Here is a 22,765-nt window from a genome sequence, read left to right on the forward strand (position 1 = left end):
TGGTTTAATTTAAATAATATCATTAAGAGAGTGGACCAAATCAATTGGCCTAGGGATACTCACTTTCTGGAAAGGAAGCCATATAAAAAATGAAGCAACTAGTCAAAAAATCTCCAACCCCTAAAGACTAGAGAAAGTCGTACAGAAACGTTGGTTGGAAACTGTTAAGAAAGATACTGTAGCTGAAACCTACCTGGAATACGTGCTACAGTTTAAAACAATTAAATTCAAATAAAACTAAACCATTCCCTGCCCCCAAAGAGTCTTAAGGAGCTCTCTTTAGAGACTGTGGAAGTTTTTATGGCTGTTAAAGGGAAAAGGTCAGCATTTAAAACTTAAGCTTGCATTGCTGAGAAACAGGTAGGACCAATAAATAGAGACAGGACAAATGCAGGTGGGAAGTTCAGAAGCTTAAAAAGGCTCTTGAAGAGTGGTTTGCAAAGATGCTTAAACTATTGCAGTAAAGTTTTGCTTATATAGAGTGAAAAAGAAGACAATAAGGAAATCCATAGGTTTGCTTAATGATAACAGAGTAAAATGATACACTGGGTTTACAGGTCATAAAAGAACAATCTTTTGCTTGGTCAGTCTTTGGTATTAGATGGTCTTTAAGATGCATTTCAACCCAAACATTGCTATGATTGTATGTCTACATGCTAATGATGATTAGAAGATGCCAACAACTTGTGTATGCTTTGCAGCAGATAGATCAAAGGCGTTAGACCTGTTTGAAGTAATTTTACAGCAATTATGAGGTCAAGTAGATTAGTTACTTGTAAGTATATTGAAGTTAATATTCTTCACATGCCAACTGAAGTATGAAGTTACTATAACCTCACTGTTTACAGCCACTGTGCCATCAGACCCGCAGGTTGCCACTGTAACTCCCATCTGCAGAATGGGCTCCAGAGGGAGCTGCAGACCAGTGAGCCTGACTGCTTCTGAACTTAGAAGATGGCAGTCAGTCTTTACAAAAAAGAGGGTGGAAGGGAGAAAGCAAAAAAAAACCACCAAGGACCAAACAACCAACAAAAAGCACAGTAGAGGAAGATATCACTAAGCACAGATCAATACAGTTTTGTTGGGGAAGCATTAATGTGGCTCCTGTAAAGGTAAATACTGCTTCATTAACCTGCAGAATTGCAGAAGGGTGACAGTAACTATGTGGTAACAGTAATCTGATCTGTATTTTCCAATTGCCTTTGAAAAGGCTCCGCATGAAAGGTTATAAAGAAATTCTGTTGCTGTGGGATTGGAGGAAAGGTCCTTTTCGCAACTGGGAACCAGTTAAAGCAGAAGAAGCAAAGAGTAGTGCTTATGTGACACTTCCAGGGTGAAAAATTTGAATGAGACTGCAGAAACTGTTAGGCTTCTACATTTCCTTGAGTAGCATCTGCTTTTGCCTCTGTTGGAGACATAGTACTGGTGGTGGTTGGACCTGGCACCTGGCTAACCCAGTTGGGCATTTCTAACATTCATTCAAGCCAGTCATTGACTTGTATGGGTCGAATCTTGTATTGCACATTGTAATTTTTGGTTTGGACTTGACTAAAATTTTTCTGTTGTAGATATATCATAACTTCAGTTGGAGGTTATTTCATAGACAAATGAGTTTATTTGGAGGCACTTCAGTTATTCTGACTATAAACTTACCCCTTTACTTACTTCATATAGTTAGTTTACTTCTGCATGTCTTTCATAAGCCTAGAGAAAAAATACATGTAGAAGTTTACTCTTAAAAATCTTGTATAGTCACCATTGTATGCTTGTCAATTAGTGTGTAAAGAGGCAGTATATATGTTCATAAACGTGTTCATTCAGATAATGTTTATGAAGTTGAAAATTAACTTGTTCAGAAGATCAAGCATGTTGATTTCAGTCTGTAATTACATAAACAATGTTTTTTCAAGGAAATATTTTGCCATTCAGTGCAAAAAACTAACATGCTGTGAAGAGTTAAGACAGTGTGAAGACAAAAGCCACTGTAGTCTTGTAATATAAATTGATGATGACTGAGTTTTGGAGGATGAAAGAACAGCAAAGTCAACATGTGAGTGATCCCAAAAATAGCTGGATTTCTTATGTGTCATGCAAAGCAAGTTACTTTAACTTTTCATATTTATAATTTTCTCTGTAATTCATGTTTTACAGCTGAGTCAGAGGTGCATTTAACTGATAATGTGCTTTAACATACTGTGTATACCAAAAGACAGGCTTTTAAAGTCCCTTTGTTAAGTTAGCAAATATTTTGGCCAGATTTTGTTTGTGCCTTATTTCAGAGGGCAAAGTAGGATAAAGCGTAAATTTCCTGTGAAACAGGTGCTGCTGTTCAGAGTACAATAGAAATAAGTGAGAAAATTAGCTGTCCATCTTTCACAACAGAGCTAGGTTAATGTTTGTTTGTGCATGTATGTGTTTATGTTTTAAGCAAAAGCTTCATATTAAATGACTGTGTGCTGTTTTGTGTGCTGTATGATCCTTGGCTGAAACAGGTGGGGATTTTATTGCTGAAATAGTGTGCAACTATAGAGTTAGAGAATGTGTCAGAAAACACAAGTATAAATAAACAATTTAAATTAATGTCTTTCTTTCTAGCATTTCCCAATTTGACTTCGAAACTTTAGTATTGGTATCCTGGCAACTTTATTTGTATGTAATTTTATTAAATTGAAAAAAGAGTAATTCAATTTGTTGTGCAGACCTTAGCTGGTTGATATTACAGAATAAGCTATGGTAGTGATATAATACTCCATCAGGGCTGAAAAACAGTAGGAATGATTCTGTTAATAAATTTCTCAAATAGTTACTAGATCATAAGACATATCTTCACAAGTTTGGCTGGCAGTTTCCCCTGACACAGAGTATTTATCCACCTCTTAAAAGGCTTCTACCTCCTACTGGTCTTCTTTTCATCTCAAACATTTTCTTGCCTAAAAAAGATTGGCTGAAACTTCTTAGTGTGTGTTACAATCAGCAGTGTCTGAATTTTGGGAATTCAGATGTTTTACACATTTTAAAAAGCTGTTGTATGAAGGTCTCCTTGTGTTTGAAGTAATGCTAAGTGTTGACAAATTAGAACTAATTCCTGGGTGTTGACAACTTTATTCCCGGTAATATGTTGGTATGGGTTTGGTTTTTTTTTTTTTATGATTTTAGTGGCATCTGTGTGATTGTTCCTATTTTTTTATTTCCTCTTTGTAGACTGAATCTTGAAGAAGAATTGGATAAGATGAAAACACACCAATCTGTGAGTAAGTTCACTATACAGGAACTGTGCTTATAGCAAAAAAAGGGAAAGTACAGTATTTTATATGTTTATGTGTCGTTGTAGTGGCTTAAGCCTGGCTAGATGCCAGGCATGTACCAAAGCCTCTCTATCACTTTCCTCCACAGCTGGACAGGGGAGAGAAAATATAATGAAGGGTTCATGAGTTGAAATAAGGACAGAAAGAGATTACTCACCAAGTACTGTCATGTGCAAAACAGACTCAGCTTCAGGGTGTTAATTGAATTGCTAAAAAATCAAAGGATAATGAGAAGTAAAAACAAATATTAAAAACACCTTCCTCCCACCTCTCCCTCTTTCCTAGCTCTACCTCCTTCCCCCCAGCAGTGTGTGGAGACAGGGAATGGGGGTTACGGTCTGTTCATCACATGTTGTTTCTCCCACTGCTCAGGAAGGGGAGTCCTTCCCCTTCTCCAGTGTGGGGTCCCTCCCATGGGAGACAGTTCTCCATGAACATCTCCAATGTGAGCCCATCCCATGGGCATCAGTCCTCCCCAGACTGCTCCAACGTGGGTCACTCTTCCATGAGGTGCAGTCCTTCAAGGACAGGCTGCTCCAGTGTAGGTCCCCCATGGGGTCACAAGTCCTTCCAGGAAACCTGCTCCAGCATGGGCTCCTCTCTCCACAGGTCTGCAGGTCCCTGCCAGGAGCCTGCTGCAGCACAGACCTCCCATGGGGTCACAGCCTCCTCTCAGGCATCCACCTGCTCCAGTGTGGGGCTCCTCTGTGGGCTGCAGGTGGATCTTTGCATTCATGGATCCTCCATCCATGGGCTGCAGGGGCACAGCTGTTTCACCATGGTCTGCACCATGGGCTGCAGGGGAATCCCAGCTCCAGCACCTGGAGCACCTCCTGTCCCTCCTTCTGCTCTGACCTTGGTGTCTGCAGAGTTGTTCCTCTCACATATTCTCACCCTGCTCTTCTCTGGCCACAATTACATCTGCACAATCATTTTTTTCCTTCCTAAATATGTTACTGTGTTAACTGTCAACTCTGATTGGCCTTGGTCAGCAGTGGGTCCATCTTGTAGCTGCCAGGGATTGACTCTGCTGGACATGGAGGAAGCTTCTGGCAGCTTCTCACAGAAGCCACTTCTGCAGCCCCTCCCACCACCAAAACCTGGCCACTCAGTACAGTAGTCTGTCAGAATACTACTTATTTATATAAGGTTATTTTCTCTCCAAAGATTGATTGCTTTTTCTTCAATGTGCATTTTGTAACCATAAGGCCATACATATGATTTGAAAGTATGTTTGCCCATTAGTTCTCCACATATCTATTAATTCAATGACAATTTATATGAATATATACACACTAATACATTTGCAACTAATGTATGAAATACAGTGTATAGAAATGTTATGCTTATTCAGACTTCGGTTTTAATACTAGTCTAACAAAGCATGTGAATTTGAAAGTAAATCAAAATGGTGAAATTGTAAGAATTGATCATGAATATCTTCTTCTATATCTTTATAATCTTTACCACAGATAATGGTTTTATGAAGATGAGTCTTTGTCAGTCAGATAGGTAATATATTGCCACTGCCTCTCAATCACTCCTCTGATTCTTTGTATTATTAGCTGTCCCTGAATGGTCTGGGAGAAACATTCAAGAATGCATAATTACAGTCCAGCTGGGTATTGCATCTGTGGTGAATTCTTTATGCACAGTATTGTGCAAAGGTAGTATGTAGGAGACTTGGAGAAATACTCTACACATTCTTAGCAATAAAGCCTTACCATTATTTACTGCAGTTTTCTGCTGGTGGCTGTTTTCTCTTCTTTGTGATAATGTTGATCACTTGAACGAAAAAATAAAGTTTTTTTCCTTTATTTTAAAATTCTATCTTTAAAATTAAGTGGAAATATCAGATCTCCAGAATTGCCAGTTCTTGACATGTTTAGTGCTTTAGCAATTAGTATTTTCTTCCTTCTTTTTTCATTCTCTTTTCAGGTTAACATATCCTCTTTTAAAAGTGTGTGGGTAGATGCACTTTTCTGGTTTGGTAATTAGTATAACGATTAGCTTTTCTTTTTTTGGGACTGAAAAAAATGTTTAAGCTCCTAGTGAAGCATTCTAGGCAAATTTTATTTACCTTTTCCAGTCTTTGTTATAGGTGTCATATAAATGAAATGTCTGGTAAGATTAAAGTCCAAAGATATGTATTAAGCACTGAAGACTGAGATGATTCTTGCCGTTTCCATATTTTGCCAGTTGAAATGTAAAAAAACAGTTGCTCACAAGGTCTCTAAAAAGTAATTTCCTTATTCCATTTGCAAATCGAAGGGCACTGCAGTGTCGTGATGCATGTATTGTTTGAGATTTTCTAGAAGGTTGCACCATAATGACTGAAGCTGGATGTCCATCTTTGAGCATAAATGAGTGTATGTTATGAGTCCTTGCTCATGCGCTAAGAAAGTGCATACACCCTCTGCCTTAAAAAGCGTGTTAAATGCCTTCTTCCTAGATAAAAATACACCCTCATGTCTATTACCAGTAATTTGCTGAGAGTCCAAATTTGATGTGGTCTAAATACACTTTGTTCATAATTTTAGTATGTTGTCTTTCATAAAAGAAAATCTGATGCCAATTTCCTCATTTTATCAATTAGGTTGGAGTTCACTTTCACCTTAGCAGATACCTGTTTTCATCAGGCATTCTAATATCAAGGGATAAAATCTGTAAAAAAAGACTGAGCTTTCCTATATTAAAATTGTCTTTATTGGATATCAGCTGTGTTTGTCAGGAAGAAGTAACAAATAGTTATGTTGTTCTTCCATATAATTTTTCAAATCTTGTTGGTCAAAGATGAAGTGGGTCAAGGGAAAAGGAAACTCTGTTCCTGCCATTCCCAATTTCTTTCCATTCTTATTCTGTTGTCCAGTTATTTTCTTGTAGTCATCAAATCTAAATTCATTGTTCATGCTATTCATGTCATTATTTGTTCATGAAGGTAAAGAATATGTTGGCAGGTAGTCACGGTATTTCCTCCAAAAGCAGGATAGTGGATCCATAAAATCCTATTCAGAAAAATACCAAATGCCTTCCTAAAAAGCAGTAAACTGTTGGCCTGCTATTTCTTCAATGAGACAGTTTGAAGGCTTCTTTCATTATGAGACTTCTGAATTTACTGCGTCCTCAGTGCATATGTGGGAGTGGCATTCCCTTCTGGTCTTCACCCTGGTGTTTCCCACCAGAAGTTTCTTTCCACCCAGTAGCATGGGTAGCTACCACTGGAGTCAGTAACACAGTGGCTTTGTGAACCATAACACCTTTTGTCTGTCAGGGAAATCCTTCACCTGGTGTGTACTACAGGAAAAAATGTCATTCCTTTGATTGTTTATATAGGTTCTTCGTAGGTGACTATAACGGAGCTCTATTGTGTTTTTTTAAATGGGTGTTTTTTTCTCTGTGTAAGCAGGCTTTCTGCAAATACTAATAGTGAGCTATAGTTTCATAGTTCAAGTACCATTTTGGCAGCAGGGTTGAATTAACTCATCATCAGATTTGGTGACTATTAATTAGGAATTAAGTTTTATGTTCTAAAGCTGACAGTTATCTATGTTTTCTCAGTGGGATGTAAGTGTCCTTATGTAAGACCATGGTAATTTGATGACTGAAGATAGTGGGGTTTATGACTTGTGGGTATATTCCTTGAGGGAGAAGATGTTGTTTTTTTATGTAGAAGTATGACAGGTAGAGCATGTCTTGCTGAGTAGACTGATATGATGTATCTTTCTGCTGTCCTAGACAGACAGTTAAAGGCAATGCTGTTCACTGCCTCCCTAACCAATTCCTATGAACAATTACATAACAATTAGAAGGGAGGAGGGAAGAAGGGGCTTGAATGGGCCATATATTTTCTGCTCAGTAGAAAGGGTTATGTTTCAGTGACCTTTGGCTATACTTCAGTTATGTTGCTTGTGTCTTCTTTGATAATACTGAACATGTATAGTCTTTTCTATCCATTTTGCAGTAGTATTCTTTATTATCTGCATATAATATGTTTATTTATAGAGTTTTAAATTGCATTTTAATACAACCACATAATAAACATAACACCTTGTGTGCTTTGATCAGTTTCTTTGACTATGGGAAATAATTCTTCTTTTCAGTGGAGTACAGTAAATGCTGATATAAAAGCTACAACAGGCATTCAAATGAGTGAATATTTAGAAAAAGATGAAAAGCATGTTCATATTATCTTTGTGTGTTACTTAAAGAATGTTCTAAATGTATGCAGTACCACTGTGCTGGGGGACCGTAGTCTGAAGTAACATGGGAACTAACATATTAATATCAAGGTAAAGGTACATATTCCCCAGATGCATAGTTTTACCTTTTTCAGCTTTTATTATCTTTAGAATAGTGTTCCATTTATTTCATGAATACAGAAGTATTAATTGGCCATGACATGTTCCAAAGACAAAAGAAAGGTCTAATTCACTCTAACAAACTTGTTAGTCACTGTTTATATCAAGAGGATTGTGAATCTACAGAGAGTAACACTGTTTTCTTCTACACTTGCTTTGTTTATAAATCAAAAGTTTTTAAGTGACCTACAGTGTCTGCTTGTAGTTTGAAATATTACTTCTAAAGCAGACCTCCACCGTGTAGCACAGATATTTATCCCTTAAGATTAATTTTTTAAGTTAATTTGGGGGAAAGAAGGACCAAAAAAGAAATACTAATATTGTGGTGCTTTTAGAGTATTGGTCTGTAATGCCGTATTTCATATTCTAAGGTGAAATCCTTCTGAGGTATGTAATTGCTCATTTCTGTGAGCAGTGGGAGATTTGTGAATGCTAAGGCTCTTGACTAAAATCTAAACAGAATATGGTTTACTTCTGATTGAGCATATGTATTGGTACTTCTAAACATTTTTTTTATGGATAAGTCTAATTTTTAACTTGGGATTTTTGGTATCTCAAATGTATAGCTGTCTCTGACAGTGATGCTTAGATTTGTATTAGCTATCATTAGTTTTATCAATTTCTAATTGTTATGATTTCACAGTATTTCAGTTGAATGATTTGTGTGATTTATCTAGTGAAGTACATGATCTTTAACTTAACAAAAACCAGGGTTTAAAGTTTTCATCCATCGTAATTCAGTTACTGTTTGCTTTGTTCAACAATCACTCTGATCCTCCTAGCAGGGGACAAGACCTAGAGAACAAAACTGATAGTGACTGTGTAGATAAAAAGGCAATGAATTCTGCTTTTAAGGCATAGAGGGAATAGTCTGTAAAAGAATAAAAATTGGAATGAAAGTAGAGTGTCTTTAACCTGCAGATCTATTGTACCTTTGAAAAGCTTGTACTCTGAAAAAAACATACTGTGATGCTACAGAAATTCATAATTATGTGACAGAACACTTTGAAGTGAGGTCATTTTAGAAACTGACCAAAAGGCTTGTCAAGAAGATAGACCACATTATAAATAATTACAGAAATAAAGAATGCATTTCCTTAAAATGTCTATGGATTGTTTTAATGAAATACTAGGTGTCAGAATGTATTTTATTTATTATATGATAGTGATGTGTTATTTACTTTCTGATATAGCCAGTTTTTAAACTTAGTGAAGATGATGAGGTCAAGAGTAATACTGCAAAGAGGTATATGGGAGAAGTTTCACATGAAATGTCACAGAAGGTAAGATGCTAACCCTAGCAAACAGATCTAAATTTTAATAAAAGAATTATTTATATATATATGTATATGTCAGTACTCATGAATTTTAGCCATTGTTTTCCTACCTAATTTAAAAATGTGGCTTTCCTGAATTTTGCTCAGAAATTAATTCTAGGGAAATAGCTGTGAATGTGTCTTGTATGATAAACATAGGTAATGTCATAGAAAATTAAAAGAGTGTTTAGGGGCATAATGTTAAAAGCTAAGAAATTACCTAAATTGTAAATACCATACACTTAGCATTTTTCCCCTGAACTTCGGGAGCCCTAATTTTTTTGGCTGGGTGTTTAACTTTAGATTATATCTGGTGTTAATCTCCATAGAGCTCTTCTACAGAATAGAATTGATGCATAATAGTAATAAATCCACCTTTTGTTGTATTTAAATTTTAACCCAATGTTGCATATGCAAATATTTTCTACATATGTGGGTCTACCACTCTTTTTACAATATAGTACCATACACATGTAGTGTTCTTTAGCTTAACAAATATAGTAAGTATTTTATCTTTATTGCTTTTCATTCTACAGGTTTTGCCTCATGCAGTAACGAGATATTCTTAACTAGTTGTTATTTGTATTGATATTTGTAATATACACAAGTAGTTTAGTATGTTAACAGGTGTTCACTTAAGAGGGCTCACTTGTATTTTACCATATGTTTTGTTTGCTTGCAAAGAAAAGGCATCCTTCAAACAGTATCATGCCTTTTGTTTGTCATTTTGCAAAACTATTTGTTTAATTACTTATAAATCTTTAAAAGCATGCTTAAATTGAATAAACACAAATCTATAACTTTGAATGTCAGTTCAGGTATGTCTATTTATTTTTTATCTGTGAATTAACTTGTAGGAAGTATGGTAATTTACAGCAGATGATGTGATTGCGTATACTTGTAACACTTGCCATATGGTCAGGCAATGAAGGCTGTCATCTCGTTATTACTGAATGACAAACATCATGTTAAAATAATAACACACAGAATAGGAAGTGCTCACATTCATTTATCTTAAGGTAGAGTGAGTAATTGAAATAATATGAATGCTACCATCTGAAATGTCACACAGTTTATGCTTGCTTATCATCTATATTTCAGAACTATAATTTTGTTTGCCAGGTACTACATAATTTTTATCTCTATGGATATACAGAGTTATGATGGTACCTTAGGGATAGGTGTAGAAGCTATTCATTGTTCATTTCCTTCCAGCTGTCATACATGACTTTAAGTGCTACTGAGTGCAAAAGGTTGCTTTAAAGAACTGAGAAAATCTCAATTTAGGAAGGGGATTGAAGAAAGATATTGGTCTAACACGTTGTCATTGGGGTAGAAAGTGCAAACTGTGATTCTAATCGTAACCCTTTGTTTCACTAAAGCATTTGAAAAAAAAATCCCTTTTATTTCAAATTTCACCCGATAACTTAATGTAGCTATAATGCATTGTCTCTTCATATTAAAGATTTCCTATCAAACTCACAAATTCAGTATCCAATTCACAAATATATATGAAGTTTGATCAGCTCTTGTCCTAATTTTCCATGTACATCAAGAGCTCTCATTTATTTGAATTATGTCTGTAGTACCCACTTTGTAAAACATTTCATAAATCTTCAAATCATTTAAAAGCATTGGCAAAATGTCCTTGTAAAAACCTGTAAGTAAAATCTTGCAGCAATAGTATGGTTTCAATATTTTAAGTGTCAAAGATAGTTTTGACATTTTGTATTGCTACAAAGTGTGGGAACTGGCCAGTATTTTACAAGGTTAGGAGTTCAAGTTAGCCATACACATGCTAGTATAGCTCCTGGAAAATCAGCCTTTCCTAACCATGTACAGAGAAATCTAGAACCCCTGACACTTAGCTTAGTGAAAGAGTGAAAGGGGTTGCGCTTGTACAAAAGCAACCAAAAAGATTTGTGCCAAGTATTGGAGTAAGTGGTTACTGAGCACAAGATTTGCTCTGATGCTCTTTTCAAGCTTCTGAGGAAATCTCTTAGACTAAATAATCACTTGAGTATTTGCTAAAATTAAAATTGCCCCTTATTTCTGGAAATTGTCTTTTATGTGGATATTCCAGAACATCCTAGAGAATCAGTTTATTGTTAATGGACTTCAATATGCATAAACCTCAAAGGACTTTACAAGCAAAAAAGGTAAAATGCTTCTTCAAAATTTATATGATAAACTTGTAAAATTAGTCTCTTAATTGAAACATGATAGATTTTCCCTTCTAGTGAATAGAAAACACATACTAGCTTCCATATTTTTCAGGTGTTGAATTTCTAATATATTTTTCTAGGATTTGTTTGGGGTTTTTTGAAACATCAAATTGATATTTTATTTCTGTATTTATGACACTTGAAAGAACTTGTTGATTCAAATAGCTAGTGCAAAATTGTCCATATTTCAAAGTAGTAATCCTTCTGAAAATGTTTTTTTTTAATTCAATTAGTATGTATAACCAAATCAGTAATGGGCTCAAGATGCATCAGGAAGATTCATTAGCATGGGATACTTAAACTTCTGTGTCACTTTGCCTGGAATTGTAACTTCTTTTACCATCTGCCCTTTGTTCAACAGCTGTATTATTGCGTCTAAAATGTTTTCATCTGTACTATGTTAAAATTATTTTTAAATGAAGGACTATAGATAGCTTTTGTCCTTGCTCTTCATGTAATATTATTGTCATATAGTAAATATATCTGAAAACATAGTTTGGCGTTTTTACAGGACAGGTTGAAATATTGTGAATGCTAAAATTGCTTTTGTTAGGTACAACAATTAGAAAGAAGATTCAAAGCTACTGAAGGGGAATTAAAGAAACAGAAAGAAGTAAATAAAGACTTACTGAATGAGAAAATTTATTTGAAAGAATCTTTAAAGGTGCAAAAGGAAGATGGAGACACAAGAAAAAGAGAGCTGGAAATACTACTTAAGAGGATTTGTGAAATAAAAAAGAAAAAGCAGAACTTCAGTTAGTGATTGATGAGAAGGAAAAAGAAGCTGCCTCTTTGAAGAGGCAAGTGACAGAAGCTAACAGGTTGAGAAATGAAAGTGAAGATTTGCTGAGTCAAGTGCAGGAGCAGAAGTGTTTGCCGGATAAAGCCAAAGCAGTGGCAATCTCTGGGCAATGTAATTGCAAGATAACAGGCACCAAGGTTAAATTAAAAACAGCCAAGAAAAAGAGCTCTTTGGGACATCATGGAGCTTTACTCAAACAGTCCATCAAGGTTATGAGTAATGTATTTGAGAACTTCAGTAAGGACGGCTGGGAGGATGTGAGTGAAAGCAGGTACGGCTCTCATTAACTTAGCCCTGTAGAGGGGACACTGTGCATATGTAAAGCACTAGCAAATGGAGATTGAATTTCAACTACTGTTGATTTGGTATTCAAAAAAAATACTGTCAGATCCTTTGAAATATCTTGGGAGGTCTTGTTCTGAGCTTATTGACTGAAATTTGCATGCGAAATTAGCCACAACTGCATGAGTATTTGAATAGGTGCCAGGAAACCCAAAAGAAGGCAATGCTTGATTTCTTCTAGTGATGCTATTTTCATGCAGTCATGAGGCTTGAAATTGACAGTTTGGCAGGTTGATTTAATTTGCTGGCCCTTTGCATATTCACCACTGACAGCTAAGGATTCCCAGGCAAGCCTACTAAGTCAGTTTAGTTATCTTGTGACATGCCGACCCGGGAGGAGAAACATTTTTTCCCCTTAATTTAGTTAGATAAATTTTGAATGACCCATTTCAGCTTGCTAGCAGATGTCTACAAGCTGTTTAACATCCTTTAAATTAAGAACCATCCACACTAATTATTTCATGTATGTTTTATGCAGTCATTGTACCAACTTTAATTGAATGATGGTTAAAAAGTCAGTTCTTTAAAGGTAATGGTTACCACATACAATCTCAGTCATGAATCAAAAGGCTCTCTGAAAATTCCACTGGCAAGCTTCATAAACATAGAGAATTTTTGCTTCTCCGTATTATGTTCCCATATACTTGAGGAGGCAGCATTTAGCGGCTAGGTAAATGGTTATCACACCTTGTCTTCCAAGGCTTCGTTCTAAGAGACAAGCAAAGAAATTTCTCAAGCCTGTATGTATCCAAAATACAGGAAACATGGGAGAAGAGTAAAGAAAATGGAATTTCTTCATAGACTTTATACTGGCTTTATATGTCATATGGAGCAAATCAATGTGAAGCTCTTCTACTGCTTCTCCCCCTGCAAAATAGAGGGTTCCTGAACACAGTGTCTCGAGAGAGAAAACAAATTAAGAACTGTGTTATTTGTCAGTTGTTATCATTATTGGTTTTTGGTTGGTTTTATATATAATTAAATATTGCAGATCTGATTTTAATAGAAAACATACCTGTTTGCACATATGGAAACATGTATGCATGTTGTAATTAGTGAGTATTTAATTTGCTATGTTGTTCTCCTTAAGAACAAAATTGAGCAAGCACATTGTCATTCCACTTTAAGTTTGAAATGAAAAGTAATTGCATAGCTTCACTTGTGGCTAGCCATAAATACTACCTTTAATAATTATACAAATGTTGGGTTAGGGAATTCTTGTCGTAGAACAGTGAATATTTCTGAAAGTGAACTGTCAAGGTGTCATTCTCATCAAGTTAGGGAAATATCTTCATTTTGTTTCCTCTTCTGCTTATTAATAAATACCATTCTTTATCACTAGTACCTGTCTCTGAGTTTCTAAATGCAAGCCTTCCATTTTCTAAATAGAACATTCCTTGAAAGCAGGTGGGGGAAATGTGTGTATAGTTAGAAATATCTCAGTGGTACTGCAGCACCTTTAAACCATTGCATTGATTTCTGTTCTCATCAGTCAATAATACATACCAGAGTGTCAGGACAGGTTATGGAAAGTATAAACATGTTTATGTGTGAATTCTTTTTGTCAGTTTGAGGGCTTTTCTCTGCTTAAATAGACTGCATCTCTAAACCATTGATTTTTATGATGGTGTAACTTAATTTGAACTCAGTTATGCTATTTTAAATACCTTGGTTTAAAAAGTAACAAATCAAAATAGACTTCTGTCAAGGGATTCCTTCACAAATCTGCTCAAACAAATGATGATAAATACCCGCTGATGTTATAGAAAAGAATATATCCAAGACTTCATGTTTTAAGGCAGATTTCTCTACCTTAATGTAATGATAATGTGGGGTAAGGCAGTGAAAAACTGGAAATTAGGAGCACATTGAGTGCAATTCTAAGGAAAAATCTGAAAAAGATTTAAAGTTTCAGGTCCAGTTTCTCTGCACAGCGTGCAATCTCGGCGAAAGGATTAACAAGTTTACAGAATTTAAAAGCACTGCAAAGGGGTGCTAAATAAGCTTCCTCTGAAGTGTACTTTCTGAGTTTGTCTCAGTCAACACTACAAATAAAGCTCAATTGAAAAAAAGTGTTCTTAAGTATTGTGGATTTACTTGTTTTATTATAAAATGTGAAAGTGAAGGAAAGTAGAAATTTAGTAGTTTACAAGCCGTTCACAGACTAGAAATACAATCAAGTATTTTTTCATTTTTTCCACTTCTGTGGATTTTCACAAAAGCTGTCCTTTAAGAAGCAGCTGAAGTCTCAGGCCTCCCTGCATTGTAGCGAGATTGCGTTTGACAGAGTAGAACTTGAAAAAAAACATTTCAGAGATAGATTTTTTTCTTCATTGTATTTGTAAAATGTGTTGAATAAGTCACTTTACTGTTTGGATTTTATATTAGTTTCCCTTCTTTCTTGCATGTGTTTATTTCTGTGTGCTTATGCATTGACTGTGGAACATTTAATATTTAGCTTGATTTGTTTTGTTTCCGGCATGGGCTACTTTAGTGACTCTGAAATACCAACTTCTGAAAGTTTGGAAACAGTGATTATGAAGTCAGTGCAAGACATTGATCCACTGCCAGACAGAAGTAAACAAGAAGAAAAAAAGCCCTGCAATGTGGTTCATTTAGAAGTCAAAAATGAGCAATATAATAAAAAGGTATATAATAGAATTTGTTTTGTTCTCCTGGGTGGAGTTTTGTAGTTTAATATTAGCACTGCTGTTCTACTCTTAATTAATTTGACTCTTGATATTAAAGTGAAAGCCTGCTTCCAGATATTCAGTGGGTGGATGCATTATATTTTAGAATATTTTCTGAACAAGAAGTGTGCTGTTGTGGATTAACCCTGGCTGGATGCCAGGCATCCACCAAAGCCTCTCGTTCACTCCCTTCCACAGCTGGACAGGGTAGAGAAAATATAATGAAGGGTTCATGGCTTGAGATAGGGATAGAGGGAGATCACTCATCAAATACTGTCATGGGCAAAACAGATTGGAATTAGAGATATAAATTTAATTTTTTACTAACAGCCAGATAATGAGAAATAAAATAAGACCTTAAAAACACCTTATTCCCACCCCCCCCTCCTTCCCTGCTCAACCTTCTCCCCCCCAGCAGTGTGTGGAGACAGGGAATGTGGGCTATGATCCGTTCATCACATGTTGTTTCTCCCACTGCTCAGGAAGGGGAGTCCTTCCCCTTCTCCAGTGTGGGGTCCCTCCCATGGGAGACAGTTCTCCATGAACATCTCCAATGTGAGCCCATCCCATGGGCATCAGTCCTCCCCAGACTGCTCCAACGTGGGTCACTCTTCCATGAGGTGCAGTCCTTCAAGGACAGGCTGCTCCAGTGTAGGTCCCCCATGGGGTCACAAGTCCTTCCAGGAAACCTGCTCCAGCATGGGCTCCTCTCTCCACAGGTCTGCAGGTCCCTGCCAGGAGCCTGCTGCAGCACAGACCTCCCATGGGGTCACAGCCTCCTCTCAGGCATCCACCTGCTCCAGTGTGGGGCTCCTCTGTGGGCTGCAGGTGGATCTTTGCATTCATGGATCCTCCATCCATGGGCTGCAGGGGCACAGCTGTTTCACCATGGTCTGCACCATGGGCTGCAGGGGAATCCCAGCTCCAGCACCTGGAGCACCTCCTGTCCCTCCTTCTGCTCTGACCTTGGTGTCTGCAGAGTTGTTCCTCTCACATATTCTCACCCTGCTCTTCTCTGGCCACAATTACATCTGCACAATCATTTTTTTCCTTCCTAAATATGTTATCACAGAGATGCTATCATTTTTAATTGGCGCAGTCTTGGCTAGTTGCAGGTCTGGCTAGAGCTGGCTGGCATTGACTCTGCTGGACATGGAAGAAGCTTCTGACAGCTTTTCACATAAGCTAACTTTTTTCCCACTACCAAAACCTGGCCATACAAACCAAATATATCTGTAAAAGTATTTGGAGCGTATTTGGATGATTAAGAAATGTAAAGCTGCTGTAGGCTAATGGTGCTGTCTCACAATGCAGACAAAGAATGCCACAGACATCACGTTAAACTTTCTCTCAGTCAGAAGAGCTATACAGAACAGGCTGACCTAACCCATAACAGGGAGACAGCAACACCCCTCTCTCCCTCCCTTCTAGCCAAATGGTGTGCTGACTAATCAAGCATAAACATCTCTCAGTTCGTTTGTTGTGCACTGGACGAATTGTTCCATCTTAGAAAGATACTTTTGACTCTCTCTGTGTCCAGGAGATTCTGTCTTGAGAAAAGTATGCTTTTAGCCTCTTCTTAGCCTATTTAAATTCATTGTCTGGGATCTGAACTGCTTGTCTCATTGCTAACATCTATGTGCTGTTTTCTCAGAGAAGAGGGCCAGCTGGTTATGTCCCAGGTCTTTAGAGGCTCCATACAATCTGTAACAGATGACTCATTCTTGGACTTTTTAATAGTGTCTAATACTTTTTCCCTCCTGTGTTTGTCCAAATAAATCACTTCACAGAATTTAAAACATAAGCAGATATTATTATTTCTTAGTTCAAAAAATAGAATACTGAAACGCCGAAGAGCTTGCTGCTTTTAGATAACTAGTTTGAAATTCAGTATTTTGAATACTTAAATATATAATACTGAATATAGCAGAGTATTAAAAAAAATTGTGTTTTCTTAGTTTCCAAAATTTTAAAGCAAATGCAAACTCTCTGGTCTTGTTAAATATACTTGATTGTGTTATCTAATCAATACTTTTTGGTCAGAAAAACTGAAAAAAGGGAAAATTCTTATGCAACCCTTTGTTGGTAACAATACATAGTATGAGTAGGTGTACATGATATATGTGAAAATCTGACCAAGTGTGCTACTCCTGTTAATCTCCTGCGGCTCCTGAGTGAGGACATACAAGGCAGGGAATCCAGGAGACTGTCCTCTCTTATTGGTAGTGTAGCACATCCATTACGATTCCTGTAGGGCGTGTATTTACTCTCTGCTCCTAGTGGAGAAGATAGATATATTCTGATTACATCTGTAACAGACTGGTGGAATTGAAGCATACACAGGAAGCGTCTGGAGAGCCCTAAGCATTAAATATGCTTCAGCAGAAGTCCCCTATTGCAGGAAAAGCACCTGAAAACATGGTTTATGAGTGTGGAAGATATTATTGCACAAACATTTAGTATTAATAGTTAGGAACACCAATTTTAACAGGATTCTTAAATCCATCCAGAGGATTTAAGGACCCTACTGCTGAGTCACAGTATTCTCATACAAAGAGAGGCTGAAGAAATCTCCTAAGTCTTGAGCTGTGCGAGGGGTTGGAGATGAGATAATTTATGACACAAGGACTTGGTCAGTTTTTCCCCATGTGGTATGAATATATAATACCCTGTGCACTATCAGCAGAGTTACGGGCACACTCTTACAATCATACATTTATTAAGAGCTGTGGCCTAGAGTGGAGATCTCCATCTTTTTGCTGCAGGTGTGGATTGTTTGCTCGTCATCTGCTGAGTGCTCAGTTCTTGGTCTTTCAAATTGTGTGGTGATTGTACAAATCTAGAATTCATTAATGAGTTATCCTGCAATGTCAGTAGTTTGTTCAGTGCAGCTAGTAGAGAATGTGTTGCTCTTTACTCTTCTAAATTTGCGTAGCAGCTATTTTAGATATGAATATTCCCAGGAATATGTTGCATGATATGACATAGAAATTGCAATCTGAAGACTTTAAAAATTAGATAAATGCTGCAGAATTCCTGATCAAAAGTGGTTAAAAATACACTGAGCATTTAATACCCAGGAAATTAGTACTTTGATTTTAGACTATGCCAAACTCTGGCCGTTTTTATTTTATGTATTGCAAACAACATTTTTCTTCAGTTTCTGCTTCTGTCATTGAACATTTGATAGGTTCTAGAAACAGCTGGTTTTTCAAATCGCATATTTAAAAGGCACTCAGCAGACTTCTGTTAAACCCCGGTCAAACACAGGGATCTTCTCTTGCATGTTCATATAGATGTATGCATCTTCTAGTTACAGCTCAGTGTCTAATCTGGTCTTCCTCTTTTTGAACTAATGAGACTGCTATTCCTTTTTAGTTTCACTTAAATATCTTGAAGAATAGGATGCTATAGACTTTCAAGTAATACAGACCATCTTTTTTCCCTACTAGTAAATTCATGCTTTATCTAAGCAAGTAAAGTATGTATTAACAGATACTCCATTTTTCTCTGAGATTATTTGGAAAAGGCCATGAATCACCTATAACCATTCATTATTTCTTTTACATTTGATGTGAAAGGCAGAAATTTTTACTCTTTTTTGGATGATGTTGTAAGAATGATTTTCCAATTAAAATTAATTGAAATTTATGTATTATTTGAAGTAATTTTTGTTCTTTCAATTCAAACTGCAAAAACTTGCACTATTGTGGCTGGTGTGCCACAATGAAGAGTGGCTTGCTTTTTACTTCTGGTTTTTATTTGTGCCATTAACAGATTAAAGACCTAGAAAAATTACATTCCAAGAGGAGGACCTGCTATCCCATACCATCTTATCCATCAATTCTAAGCAAAGATATGAATATTATATATTTCATAAGTAAGATTGATAAAACATTCCTGCCTACTAAAACCTCTTTGATATTACACCAACCCACTGATATGCTGTTGCAAGATTTGCTTGTTTGAATTTGTATGTGTATTTTCAAATATTTAGCTCATCATTTTAAGGTGGAATTCGCATATAAGTGACTGTCAAACAGCATCTTTTCACGCAGTTAAAGTAAGTTTTTACTAAGTCCCACCTAGTGAATCTACTGACTGATATGAGGTGTTTTATTACCTTTTGTTCATGTTTGCCCCTTGTAGCCAACACAGCCAATGCAACAAATTAAATGTATTTTGTAACAAGACACTGAAGCCTTTATTTTTGGTAATATTGATCAGAAACTCAAGACACATTTAACTTCCAAGTCTGTATTGATTTTGTAGTGTTGGCACTTCAGAAAAAGCACAACGTGGAGTGCCTACAGGTTGACTGTTTTTATACATTTTATGTTTTTATAGGTCAACTGTTAATTTACCAGTTTGCTTACTGAGAAATATTTTAGAGATTTGTGAAGGGCCAAAAAAAAATCATAAATCATGTTCCTTATGATGATTTTGTCCATTTAGTAACATGCCATTTTATGTTCAGTGAACAGAGCAAAAGGGAGAAATACCACTGTCCAGAAACCAGCCTACTCTGTTGCTCTACTGCAAGAAAAAATTAAATCACTGCAGAAGCAGATAGCTGTTTTACAGAGTGAAAAAAAGTCAGCAGTGGCTTCCATGAAAAAGATTAAAGAAACCAATGAAAAGTTAACAAATCAGCTACATTTGGCTGATCAGACACTTCACACTAGTAAACTGACCATAGAGGTAAAGTACTTTTCATTACAGTGTCTTACAATGTTCACCTTAATGCTATTGCAGTTCTGTGAATTTTTGGTAACACTAATTTCTGGATTTTAATTTATTATTGTCAAAATTATGAAATATTTTATATTACCATGCTTTATGTGAGCCAGTTATTATGTACAAATGATACTGAGGTTAGTGTGTCGACCCCATTCATTTATCCTTCCGTAAATGGCCTTCATGCTGATATTTTACATGTGTTCAAATGAGTAAGGTAAGTTTCACTTTTAGCCTGTAGTCTGCAAACTTTCCTGGTAATCTGATTAGCCCAGAACTAGCATCTGTTCTTCTGTGAAGAACAGACACTGTCTCTTTACACCCCAAGACAACTGGAGTTTTCTTCCAAAGGGAGCTCAGACGAGTTTCATATCTATTTAATCCCATCTTTCTCTGTTAAGGTGAAAAGCAAAAGAACAAAGTTTATGGAAATAGAGATTAGTAAAAGTATTTAGTTAACAGCCCAAGGACACCAACTTTCTTCTCTGCTTCAGTCTTCATTCCTACTTAATCCTTTTCCATGCTATTACTCCTTTCTGGTTTTCCCCATTCTCATGTATATATGTATTTTGTGTTAATCTATATGCAGCTCCTCAGCTGGAATTCTTTTCTGTTCATACTGTAGTGATTGGCCTGCCCTTTATAGAGCTGAATCAACAAACACTTATGCAGTAATTGTCTCCTGTTGGTCACACACATATCCTGCTTCCAGAATTATAGTGCTACAACAGATGGACTTGCTGGAAGGAGGCAGACATTAAAAAAGAAATCAAATCCCCTCCCCCTTAAACTTCTCTGTGTTTTTGTCTGCACAGAAGGCAGAAGCAGTATCAGGAGCAGCACTTTTCACTTTCTTAGGGCTAGGGAACTGCTAATTTCTGGAGGAGGGAAAACTTCATTTCTGTTACTCATTTTGCATAACTATATATGTGTAATGAATTGTTCAAAAAGTGTTTCCAAGGTCATTGGAACCAGTGGAGATCTGCCTATCTTACAAACAGTATCATAATACAAAGTTTCATGGACAGTATAAACTTCACAGGGAACTATGTGTGTAATTTAGCTAAAATGTTCTGATTTCTGAGACATCTTCATGATTTGCCTTCCTAGAAGACTACTCCTTAGGTGTCCATAGAAGAGCAATGTGAGAAATTAAATAGAAAAAGCTGTTATCAGGGAACAGGTTAAAAAAAAAGAAAAGGCGGAGGGGACAAAATTTGTGTAACGGAAGAGAATGAAAACAGCATGGCTTTAAAACTAAACTGGTTTTCTATCACTCAGTTTTTCTGGAAGGTTTTAAAAAAAAATGGTCACTAGTCTATTTAAAGGGTGGTGCATTCTAAGCAAAAATAAATAAATGGTGTTGCAGGTACTCAAGGAAAAAATCTTTATTAGGCATGCACATTTTTTTCCTTCTCAGCAAACAATTCAAATTCCCTTTCTTACAACTAATTACTCTTCAGGTGCCATACTAGTGCTACCAAGTGGGAAATTTAAAGCAGAGGCTTGGGCTACTTGCCAGGTGAAAATTAAGGAGGTAAAGAACCTACACAGTCACTGCAGGGTAGACTCATGTTTTAGAGAGAGAACCCTGATTCAGACAGATCAAATGGTTGTAAAACACGTGTTTGTGTGTGGGACTTGTATGGGGGTTTTTTGTAAGAAATACTATCTAGAAGTGAACTTTTAAGATACTGCAAGGGAAATAATCTTTGTTAAGTTTTTTGTTAATACTTTTGTTACTTTAGATTTTAGAATTTCCTTGAGAGGTAGAAGGTGAAAAACAAGCAGTCAAATCATGAAAAAATAAAAGATTGACACAATCTCTGGATTTGGGGTAATCTTAAATACTTAAAGAGTGCCAAAATTACTAATATCCAAAAATAAACTTCTATTAACTGCCATAACCATAAAGTTCTGAGTAAACGTGTATTAAATATTTTGATCCTAGGCTAAGGTAAGTTTAGCAGTCTAGCAACTGTAAACATTAACATAATGGCTTGGACAAGATGCCATTTTGTCTGAATTTATCTAAGAAAATAAATCCTTTAGCAGACAAGGACAGATGTTTGTGCAGTCAGTCCTTTGTTATAGTCCCCAGGGAATCTAGAAGATCGACTCTAGATTTAAGATTTAAATGTTCCAGATGTTCATTTTGAGACAGATTTTACAGTTCATGCAACCTAAGGACTGTCTGGCATCTGTTGATTTTCAGAATATATATTCATGCATGGTTTTGTGTATTTCTCTTGAAGATCCACACAGACATGTATGTAGGTGTATATTTGTGTGCTCTTAAGAGTTCAGAATTCTGGATTTAAGTTCTAGTTTTGTTTGGCCTTATAAATGCTTTGCAGTAATGTAGATATCTTTGTTTCATTTCTGCAAAAGCAATTCCTTGTATATTTAAAAAAATGGCTGTGAAGTGACTGCACACGTGAGAATCAACACTTACATTCTCTAAGGATTCACATTAACACTGAGTCAAGACCATCTGTACAGAAGTACAGTAGTTACATTTTGTTATTGGTGTATAGAAATCACAGCTGGAGCAGATACTTAATGCAGAAGCAATGGTATTTAGCATTTTCTTAGTTTCTAAGAAAAGCATTTGAAAGAAATGGTTGTAAAAGTTCAGGATCTTTTTTCTAAGGTTTAGTCCCCTTCTCTACTAATTTCTACCATTAAGTGCTTATAAGAGGAGTGTATTTATTGCTTACAACACAGTAATAATAATTTTATGCAGTGTCATTCTTGTGGCAAAAATCCAGACAAAGTATATTGAATAAGAAATTAAAATCATAAGCAGGTTAAGTCACTAGTGCTTCTCTTACTCATGTCAAGGCTATTCAAAGGCCCACTGCTGAAATGTACCGTACTTTTGCATCTCCAGTTCTCCAGTGTTTCTCAGGTGATATCACAGGAAAGCTGCATTGCTTTGTGGAATACTATGGGCATTTGCAAAGTGCCTGTGAAAGTCTACTTCAGCA

At 36.3% G+C, this 22,765-nt stretch overlaps 1 protein-coding gene across 1 annotated transcript in view; it reads left to right on the forward strand.

Annotated features, from left to right (window-relative positions):
* Positions 1-22,765, forward strand: part of CNTLN (centlein) — a gene marked incomplete at its 5' end in the record, with an annotated part of 154,931 nt that overhangs the window by 76,384 nt on the left and 55,782 nt on the right. The window contains 7 exon segments of the mRNA XM_017730583.1: positions 3,202-3,247; positions 8,857-8,946; positions 11,758-11,941; positions 11,944-12,277; positions 14,843-14,997; positions 18,805-18,892; positions 19,514-19,739. Of these exon segments, the coding sequence (XP_017586072.1) occupies positions 3,202-3,247; positions 8,857-8,946; positions 11,758-11,941; positions 11,944-12,277; positions 14,843-14,997; positions 18,805-18,892; positions 19,514-19,739 (1,123 nt within the window).

Source organism: Corvus brachyrhynchos, unplaced genomic scaffold (assembly GCF_000691975.1).
Source record: "Corvus brachyrhynchos isolate BGI_N302 unplaced genomic scaffold, ASM69197v1 scaffold93, whole genome shotgun sequence".
NCBI lineage: Eukaryota > Metazoa > Chordata > Aves > Passeriformes > Corvidae > Corvus > Corvus brachyrhynchos.